The following is a 10,759-nucleotide window of genomic DNA, read 5'->3' on the forward strand; positions in this document are numbered from 1 at the left end:
ACATATCAGTTGACTTCTACTCGTACACCATTAGTGACTCTCAAAACGTCTAACCAATATCTGATTTTAGTTCATGTTCACTGCAACATGTCCATAGTTACAGTGGCAATGGCAGCTGTTACCCTGACCTTTAGCTCCGTGGTGTTTGCCATATGTATACGATATCCTTAACATACCCCATACTTCTTAACTGTACTGGTGTCTGTAATTACGTTGCAACACAATCACTGACTTGGTCTCTGCAAGCCAAACGATGCACTGGGTCTTTTCTTGCACGCTTGTCATTTCACGGGGTAACACTACTCACTGGAGTAAAAAAAAACAAAAAAATATGACAATAAAAACTGTCTGAGTTGGGCTACAATGTGAATGTCCTTAGTTATTTAATTATTAAATTTTTAAATAGGAAATATAATTTTGGACCACCCTGTATTGTTGATTATTATCGTTGATATAAACTCAGTTAAACTAACCAGTACTTGTTGATATTTCAGCCTTCTTCAAATTAACAGACTGAAGGGCTTCCTTAGTAACACTGAAGTTTGGTCGAGAGAGAGGTGTGGGAAGTGGTCCGCTAGGTGGTGGAGGTGCTTTTGGCGTCGTTTCACTGGATTTTGTCTCACTGCTTATGATAGGAGTTATTTCATTGACTAAAGCGTCACTATTCTCTGAGTTTTTAAATACATCCTTTGACTCAGATTTTTGTGGACTGTTTACTGAAGTGAAATCAGTTTTTTGTTGCTGTAATGAAGTTGAATAATTACTAATGGTCAACAATTTACTCTCCGCTTCCTTTCTGGTGGCATTCTTGTCGGTTCCAATAATAACATCTTTAGAAACTTGACCTAGTTTGGAAACGGGAAAAGATGGAGTCTCTTTCTGCGCCAGTTTCTTCAGATACTCTGAAGGCTTTATGTTAGTATCGGAACTTGCCATTGATTCAAACTGTGGCGGGATGAACCCAGATTGTCCGTTTTGAGAAGGTTTTTGTTTCTGGCTTCCTGTTTCTGCCAATGCAGAAGGATGCGTGCTGTCCTTACTAATGTTGACTTCTTCTCTCTTAGAAAGCGCTGACTTTGGACCCTTAAAACTCGCGATCGGTTCATTATCGGGAATAAAATTTGATTTGGGTCTAATCAATTTTTCCGGGGAGTTGATTTGACTGTTTGGAGTTTCTTCCCTCTTTTGGTTGACTCCCAAAAGAGGTGAAAGAAAGGGTGGGGGAGGTGGTGGTGGTGGTGGTGGTGGTGGAGCAGAAGAAGCGGGAAGAGCTGGTATGGAAAGCATCTTTGTTGCATCTTCCATGGAATCCTTTCTAGTAAGTGAGTCGTTTCCATTTCGCTGATTAACTGAAACACTTTTTACTTCTTCTGGTCTTGCTTCGATTTGTTCCTGCGAATTATCAACTTTTTTTCTTTCTTCTTCAGATATGCTTGATTGCAGATCCTCCTTTAATAAAGTCAATCCTTTGTCGGAAACACCACCAGCAGATTCCTCATTATTTTCTTTTTCCGACATTGGAGGCGCGAGCGGTGATCCATTTTCAGAATTTTTTCGTCTTACAGAATTCACTTCAAAAGACTTCGCCGTGTTATTTGTTTCGCTTTGTTCTGGCAGGGAAGCGGGGGGAATACCATTTTCTTCTGGACCTTCCTCTTCAACCTCGTGGTAGATCCCCTCGTCAGTGCTAGTACTGCAAGCTTCGGAAGATGTTAATGATTGTGCTTCCGACGTAGTTGGTTTATCAAGAGAACCATGACGTGCTCTTTGTCCGTCAGTACTTTGTGAACGAGGCACGGGGTCATCGTAATCTGGAACTGGATCACTAACGTCCGACATGCTCATTCCATCATCTGAAGTTGACTGGTGGACATCTATAGTCATTATTTTGAATTAATACAAAGTATAAGTATTTCTAAACGTAGTTAGATACATTATAAAAAAACAATCATGACAGTTGGGTGCACAGTGAAAAACACAAATCTTAGAATCGGCTATTTCTTGTTGTTTTAAATTGACAAACGTGGACCAGAAAAATGCCTCATTGCACTGAATAAAGATTCCTTTTAAGTTCTGCTTAATTAATCATTTTATCGCATACATAACACTTGAAACATATTTCGGGCTTAGAAAAAAACTAATTTAACATTAAACTAAACAAAAAAAAAGATCAGACACTGCCATATAAAAACATGAATGTAAAACGACACTAATGTTTAGTTAACTCCAAATTAAGCTAATTTAATATTAAACTAAAAAAAAAAAGATCAGACACTGCCATATAAAAACATGAATGTAAAAAGACACTAATGTTTAGTTAACTCCAAATTCAACCGTTAGGTTAATTGATTGAGCCGACAATGACGTATTTTAATAGTTTCTTTGTAGCGCTCTCATCCTTTATGGTTTTTTTTTAGAATAAGTAATTCATGATGGTACTTCAGAAAGAAAAAAATCTAGATTTTCAGACATTAGTAAAATCAATCAGCAAAAATGAACCGCTTTATAAATATTTTGAACTCATTGGATCATAAAGTTTTTACACATAAAATAATTTCGGAAAATGCTGAAAGTGCCATGTTGTTTGTTAGAATAATTTAGTTTTGCAATCAAAATCCAGGATTTATAAAACGTATACCGTTTACAAAGTACTTGGATATTAAGACTAAAATTCATAAATCGTCATAAAGCTCTCATTATAAGAATATTGTAAAAGAAAAAAATAGAATAAGAACCCCCACATAAGCGTTCACAAAGTGAAAACATAGGAACAAGTAGTCTAAAAGCACATACCAACTTTGGTAGTAATCGTACTTGACGATTTGGGATTCGAAACCGAAGTGTCCATTCTTAATTTATGCTGTTTATCATCAGTTGGCGTTTCGAATAACTTTTTGACTCGATCGTCAGGCGTCATGTGTGGTTCATGCAGGAAGAAAGGTTCTTGGCTAGCTGCAAGTGGTCTTAATGGAAAAGGTTCTTTATAACTTTCCATGCGAGAGCAACGGGAACTTTCGTCGCTGGCCTTTCTCTGATGACCATTGTTCATTTCTTGATTCCTTAGGTTGACGTATGTCGCGTGACTGTGGTGAGAACACTGGTGGCGACAGTGGTTATGTCCGTGACGATGATGATGGTGCTTCTGACTCTCCTTAGTGGGTGAGCCGTAAAAATGCCAACTGCTCGTAGGGGTTACGGGATGATGGTCCCCGTACCTTTGCGACGTCGCTCCTCCCATGGAGTGGTGACTGCTACCAGTGACGTCTGATGGGTAATCATCGGACCAAGAGGTGGTTTCCTCTGACGTCGTAGATCGACAAGAGCAACCATCAGAATCCTACCAAAAAAAAAACAGAGGGATGTTACAATACATTGAAAGAAATACAAACAGTTTTCAATTTCAAGATTTTTCTGACACAAGCCATCCCTAATTTTGAACCAATGATCAGAAGGAAGGCATCCAATCTGCAACACCCTACACCCACTCTTATAACACATCCACAGCAACGAATGTTTTTCGTATCGCACGGATTCGAACCTGGCTCGCCAGTTCAACAATCCAGAACAATCTACAACAGAGCTTCGAGATTAGGTACTGCTGTAGTTCGTCAGGCTTAGAATTAAAACAACAAAAACCTTTGGTTTGGTATGAAGATTAATCAAAAATCAAAACGTTTTCTGTAATTAAATATATCAACAGCAAATACTTTTTATATAAACTTCTCCTTTTTAGTTGATTATTCACAGTACACTAAACATAGCAATAGCCAAGTGTTTGTATTCACCTGTATAGTTTTATTATTTGATTCTTTAATGTATATTCAATATACCAACATCAAAGAGTATTCAATGTTGGTATTCAATTTCTCACAAACCCCATCGTGCCAATACATACATATTAAAATATTGCAATATACCGTTGAACCCGAAATTCTCTGTCAGATATTTTTATTAAAAATATTTTATGATAATTACAAATCTGTTTCATATAACCTGACACTTAGAAAACCCTAAACTTTAGACTTTTTTTTTTAAAGTGCTTACACATATTTACCCTTCTTATATGGCTGGATGATGGTGGACCACGATGAGGCTGTAGACGGCAGGAGGTGCAGTAACGATTTATAGGTAGGAGAGGTATTCCTTCTGGGGGAGTGGCTAATGCTGGTATCGCCGCCTGGTGTCTAGGATCAGAAGCATGTGCCACCAAAAGAGCAAGACACTAGAAAAAGTTGAAGTTGGATTTTTACGAAACAATAAGGAAAATAATTTCACGAAAACTTGGTTTCCTGTTTTCATAATTATTGTGCATATTATGAAATATACCTGAAATAATTTTCTTACGTTGAATATTTTATTTCTTGTATTTAACTCTACTCTCATAGTCTGGTTAGTTCTCAAATAAGTTTGGTTTGTTACGATCTTCATGAACACCTCAAATATACCCTAGTCACTAGGGTAATGGAAACTGTCCATTTGAAAGTTTCTTTTGTCCTACCCTCTATTCAAGAACAGAGCTTCTCTCAATTTAAAACTTTCACTAAACAACAACGGTGATCATTAAAATTTAGATGTATTAACCACGATTTAGCTTTTTCTTTTTTTCTAAAATTAAACGCTTTACATAAATACTTTACTATAACCTATAAAAGAAGCTTCAGCCGTCGAAATTGTACGTGAAGCACGTGACATATTACCTCATACGTGTTTGTTTGTTTTTTGAATTTCGCGCAAAGCTACACGAAGGCTATATGCGCTAGCCGTCCCTAATTTAGCAGTGTAAGACTAGAGGGAAGGCAGCTAGTCGTCATCACCCACCGCCAATCTTGGCGTACTCTTTTACCAACGAATAGTGGGATTGATCGTCACATTATAACGCCCCCACGGCTGAAAGGGCGAGCATTTTTAGTGTGACGGAGATTCGAACCCGCGACCCGCAGATTACGAGTCGAGCGCCCTAACCACCTGGCCATGCCGGGCCATCTCAAAAGAGATGAAAACATTTGATAAGGCCAAATTGTTATAAATATCTAATAACCTACTTAGTTATTTTCTTGTTGCTAATGCATGTATAGATTTAATAAAATCAGTTGACGACTCCAACGTTTCTTAACGTGTAAATGCACAATAATTTATTGTATAAAGTTAAAAACAATATATAAAAACTGTACATGTTTCTGTTTTAGTTTTGTATTGCTTTTAACATTATACAATAAGTATTGTGCATTTTTAAAAATGTTGGAGTTGTCAATTGATTTTATTAAATACGCTGCCCAAAACATGTCAGTCGAATATATTGGATATGTCTACGTATTTTATACGTTCTCTTTCTTTACTATGAAAAACGGCACTTCATTGTATAGCTGGATATGATGTAATCCAGAGATAAATAATTAATTATATTATTGTTAATCAAATCGTTTTAGTTTTACCCTTCCACCACGGCAAACTAATTTTGACCCCTTTAGGCCTAATTCATTGTTTAATTTAAGCGTGTATACATTTAGAAAGTGATCAGTTTTCTATCATAATTCTTATAAAAACAATCTTTATTTATAATTAGAAATAGGCAGAGAGAGAGAGAGAATACATCTCTGTTTTTAGCTCTTGTTTCATTTTATTGTTGTTGTTTTTAAACTAGAAAATAGTTGCTTAATGTGTAAAATATTGCGCCCCGAACGGATTTATAGTGAATGATTTGTAGACCACGCGATTTCCCGCTGAAGGTTTCCTTTCAAAACACATTTATTAAGTGGTTATGAATAATATTCTAGGAAATGCGTGATTCCTGCTACGATTAAAGCATTCACGTGAACAGTCACTCTCAATTGTTTTGTTTCCAGTAAGTTCAAAGGTAAAAAGTAGTACATTTCTACCGATTACAACATTTACACGTCATTACTTATGTTCTTTTGATAACCGCCAGTCAAATCACATTGGTTCGGTTTCGTTTGGAATTTTGTGCAAAGCTACTCAAGGGTTATCTGCGCTAACCGTCCCTAGTTAGCAGTGATAGACTAGAGGGAAGGCAACAACACCCACCGCCAACTCTTGGGCTACTCTTTTACCAACATTGAGAGGGCGAGGATGTTCGATAATGAGGATTCGAACCCGCGACCCGTAGATTGCGAGTCGAGCACCCTAACCACTCGGCCACGCCTAATCCCGTTGTTAATACCATTATTATTAACCAATTAAAGAAGACATTAATTTATTCTTTAAATTACCAACTTGTTTATATACCGTCCACTTTTGGTGGGGGTTTACAAATTGTATCGTATTAAGGAATTTTAATGCTATATCTGTCACAACACCCAGTCTAAAAACTGACAAAATAAAATGGGTTAAAATCACTCATTGTTATGTAAAACGTAGAAAACCTAAATAGTAATTAGTAGGACTATATACAATATTATCATTAACTACTGATCAGAACTAGGAAATATTAACCACAGTAATCAATACAGTTAATTTAATATATGCAAAACCATAAAACAAAAACTTATAATGATTAAAATGCATTGACTCATCAGTTGACGTAATTTGTTTTAAATTTTTTTGTGACTCCTATATTGTTAAGGGGTTCATATAGCTACCAAAATGATGTAGTTTAGAAAAATGTGTAAAAAAAAACCCGAAGGGGTCATTATTGGACCGCTTCAATAATTCTAGGGTCAATTAATTGTATATCAAAATGTGTAGACGTTTTAAATTTCCTTAGCTAAAGGTATGTGATTAGAAATAGGCTAAAATGTCGTTTTGGATTTTCATATCACTGTAGGTGTTGTTTTTCCACTATTTGGCTAAAAGAAATTTGTCTTAAAAATCTCACTAGACATTTTTAAAATTATCATAGAATGAATAAAAATACCTTCTATTTGCAAAGAGATTAATTAGAGTGAAACCACATTCGAAAGAACTGTATGTACGAATTACTTGAAGTTTTTATAAGACAGGATTAAGGAAAAATATAAAGTCAATTCCATACCTCCATTTGTTCATTTTCTGCTGCGTCGTTCAGTGGACTTTTCCCGAAATTATCTAATAAAATTCGACCTCCATGCCTCAAAAGCCAACGCAGTGTCTCGACATGCCCTCTACTGGCAGCAAAATGAACTGGTGTTGCACCATCTTTGTCTTTCATGTTAGGATCCACTCCCTGTTCGTCTACCTATAAGTGGAAAACGATGTGTTTATACCACCAGAGTGTGACAATTTATGTTTCTAAAATTGAGGCTACAAATTTGAAACCAATCTCGCAAGTGAGGAGTTTGGAGTATTGATAGTTTTTGAGCTTATCTTTCTAGTCGAGGAACTCGTTCAATATTGTAAGCATGATGGTTTAATTTTTACATAGAGCTCCTTTTTCAAAATTTAGACTTTTTGTCTACTATTGATGCTACGACTATGTGGTTTACATAAAGCATGTAGGAGTCTGGGACATTACTTTATGGACAGCTTACGACATGGACTTTTTGTTACGAAAAAAATGTTGTTACGACATCCAAGTTACCATCACACCATTCCAAAAGGTTTCGTTACAAGTGTTTTTTGTGATTGGAGTATTTTGTTACTAGGTTCATCAATACCTAATTCAAGTACCAGAGGACCCCACCTTACCCATCTCCCGTTATTAAAGGTGTTTTGAATCCAAATGAAAGTATATGAAATTACAATAAATGTTTGTGAAAACCTAAATCGGTTGCACTGCAATTTATGCTTTATGTAATACTGTTCATGACAACCCCTACCCCCTGTAATAAATCACAATACAGGCTTAGACATCCTCTCAAAACCATAGCATTATGTTATTTTTTAATGGTTTCCAAATAATTGTACAATTTACGATCTGTTATCATTTTTTATTCTTGTCACCAATTAATTTTATATTTAAAAACTACCTGTCACAAAATCAATGTTAGTAACAAATATTGTCATGTCACAAAAATTATGTAACAATAATGCACCTATCACAAGTTGTCCTGGAAACAACGAAATGTCTAGTAACTAATTGTTCACAACAAAATGTCCGGATTCCATATGTAGATATGTAATGTGAGCCATAGATATCTATGACGTGAGCCACAAGAAATGGTGTTAAATATTCCTTACCTGATGTGTTGTTAAATAAAATTGATGAAGAATTACACTACACCAACTTAATCCAATTCAAACTATAATAATTGTTTTCAAGTGATTTGCTAGTATAAATGTCGTCAGTGTTGGATATACAAGACTGTTCAGTTTAAGAGTTATTATTTAGTGATTTAATATCTAATGATTATCTAGTTTCATAAAAAGAGTCTGAAAAGTTAATAATTTTAAAAGCGATAGTTATAAAAAGTTTCATTACATAACTCTGTAAGAGTCGTACGTTGTGTATGCAGTTTAATTGTTTTGTAATACTGTTGACGTCATCTCGAAGCTTGTTTGTTTTTTGTTTTTTGAATTTCGCGCAAAGCTACACGAGGGCTATCTGCGCTAGCCGTCCCTAATTTAGCAGTGTAAGACTAGAGGGAAGGCAGTTAGTCATCACCACCCACCGCCAACTCTTGGGCTACTCTTTTACCAACGAATAGTGGGATTGATCGTCACATTATAACGCCCCCACGGTTGAAAGGGCGAGCATGATTGGTGTGACGGGGATTCGAACCCGCGACCCGCAGATTGCGAGTCGAGTGCCCTAACCACCTGGTCACGCCGGGCCTACCTCATACGTGAGCTACTAAAATTAAAAAGTTTAGTGTTTAATTGTTTGTAATTAAGCACAAAGCTACACAATGGGCTATCTGTGCTCTGCCCACCACGGGTATCGAAACCCGGATTCTGGCGCTGTAAGTTCGCAGACATACCGCTGGGCCACACTGGGGGGGGGGGGGTAGTGTTTAACAATTTTTTTTTCAAATATTCTAAACAAAAAAGACGAAGTTTACTATTTTTCAAAAAAGTGAATTTTTTAAAAATTAGTTAATGATAATCTCTCTTCAAATATTCAAAATTCTCAAAGTTAATTATTTCGTGTGGTCTAAATTCAACAAGAAAAATGTGTTTCATTTTAGAGTATATTAATTATTTGCTTTTGTTACGTACAGTAGAATAAAGAGCAATTACTGACTTGTTTCTATAATTACAGAAAGATATAAAAATTACTTTCGGTTACTGAACTGTTTTCAATAGTTATGGAAATTTCGGTGTCTAAGATATTATATTTAAGTTAGCTTACGTTGTTTTTAACATTACAAGTGGCACGAAAAATATTGAGTATCACTATATAAGTAAAAAGCATCTATATTTCTGGTATTAACCATCTTGAGTATTTGAAATAAGGCCTAATTTGATTTTTCAAAAGGACTCTTCCTACGCCCTCTGGTTGGATAGGAATAAAAACTTGAAAATGGCGAATGAAATTACGTTTAAATCCATTACAAAGTGAACGTGAGCGTTATGTATATATCAATATGAACTAGAACATTTTCTGTTATCACAATCATATATATCAATATGAACTAGAACATTTTCTGTTATCGCAATCATGTATATATCAATATGAACTAGAACATTTTCTGTTATCACAATCATATATATCAATATGAACTAGAACATTTTCTGTTATCGCAATCATATATATCAATATGAACTAGAACATTTTCTGTTATCGCAATCATATATATTAATATGAACTAGAACATTTTCTGTTATCGCAATCATCAACTGTTATGATTTATATCACATTCTCTGGTATTTTCAGTTTTATACGATATGGAATATCGTTAATAATACAATACAATACAATAATAATATAACACAATATCGTTAATAAACTGGTGAAAGAAAATATGACAACAATCGCCAGTAAAATAAAAGTATTATAATCACGTAAAGTTCGGCATCAACAACAAACAATTATTTTACAGCCACTGAAATATATATAGATGTAAAATAGTCTTTAAAGTATGTACATACCATCCATTTTAGACATTTTAAAGCTCCCATCTGGGCAGCAGCATGGATTGGCGCCATTCCATCTACTGCTCGCAAGGAAAGTGAGCCACCAGCGACTGTCACCAAATACTTGAGAACGTCCAAATGTCCTTCTTGGGCCGCCAAATAGACGGGAGTGACATTGTTCTCCATTTGTGCATTGGCGCTGTTAAAATAACCAAACAGCATGACATTCTTATAATATACTAACACAAACTGTTTCTTCTTCTACCTTGTTGAAGCTTCGCAAATAAGGCTTGTGATACAGAAGAAAATAACACAACTTGTAGTATTGTATGAACACAATATCGTTAATAACATAAAAGTGTTATAATTTGGTAATATCTATGTCCCAATAACCCTTATTGTTATTATTACATAAAGAAAATATTGAAAACTTGTACTTTACATTCTCTATTTGTATTTATGGTAAAGCGGCTAAGGCTATCCGACCCCGTCCCTAATATTGGACGTATCTTTTCGAAACAACTTCGACACAAGTTTTCGTTTGTTAATTGATAAATTTTTAAGGTCTACCCGCTAGGAGTCAGTTCAGTATATATCAGTAAAGCCACATTCTCAGTATTATTAATTAAGCAATTGCCAACCTTTTATGCTTCTGCTATCACCTTTTTATGTTTAGCTTTCAACTGAGATACGAACAATTTTACCTGCGATTCGATAGGGAAGGTCAAAGCATCACGATAGTCAGCAGTAGGATGAGCAGACAGGAACACTTTGAAAGCAGCTACAGTCATAATATTGTACTCGGCTTGCT

General features: G+C 35.4%; 1 protein-coding gene across 1 annotated transcript; it reads right to left on the reverse strand.

Moving 5' to 3' along the window:
- Positions 1-468: 468 nt before the first annotated feature.
- Positions 469-10,144, reverse strand: LOC106470601 (espin-like). The gene is made up of 5 exons (XM_013931163.2): positions 9,964-10,144; positions 6,989-7,171; positions 4,055-4,222; positions 2,794-3,337; positions 469-1,874 (listed from the first exon to the last, which is right to left on the reverse strand). The coding sequence occupies exons 1-5, from the start codon at positions 10,132-10,134 to the stop codon at positions 469-471; spliced, it is 2,472 nt and encodes an 823-aa protein (XP_013786617.1). The 5' UTR covers positions 10,135-10,144.
- Between the last annotated feature and the right edge of the window lie 615 nt (positions 10,145-10,759).

Source organism: Limulus polyphemus, unplaced genomic scaffold (assembly GCF_000517525.1).
Source record: "Limulus polyphemus unplaced genomic scaffold, Limulus_polyphemus-2.1.2 Scaffold4109, whole genome shotgun sequence".
Lineage (NCBI taxonomy): Eukaryota > Metazoa > Arthropoda > Merostomata > Xiphosura > Limulidae > Limulus > Limulus polyphemus.

What these genes read in the sequence shown, in the direction of transcription:
- LOC106470601 (XM_013931163.2), bottom strand. Translation starts at nt 10,134, where the DNA reads ATGGAGAACAATGTCACTCCCGTCTATTTGGCGGCCCAAGAAGGACAT. An exon ending in CAGAAAATGAACAAATGGAG is followed by an intron (nt 4,223 to 6,988) that starts GTATGGAATTGA and finishes AACTTTTTCTAG; the next exon opens with TGTCTTGCTCTTTTGGTGGC. An exon ending in CATCCAGCCATATAAGAAGG is followed by an intron (nt 3,338 to 4,054) that starts GTAAATATGTGT and finishes TTTTTTTGGTAG; the next exon opens with GATTCTGATGGTTGCTCTTG.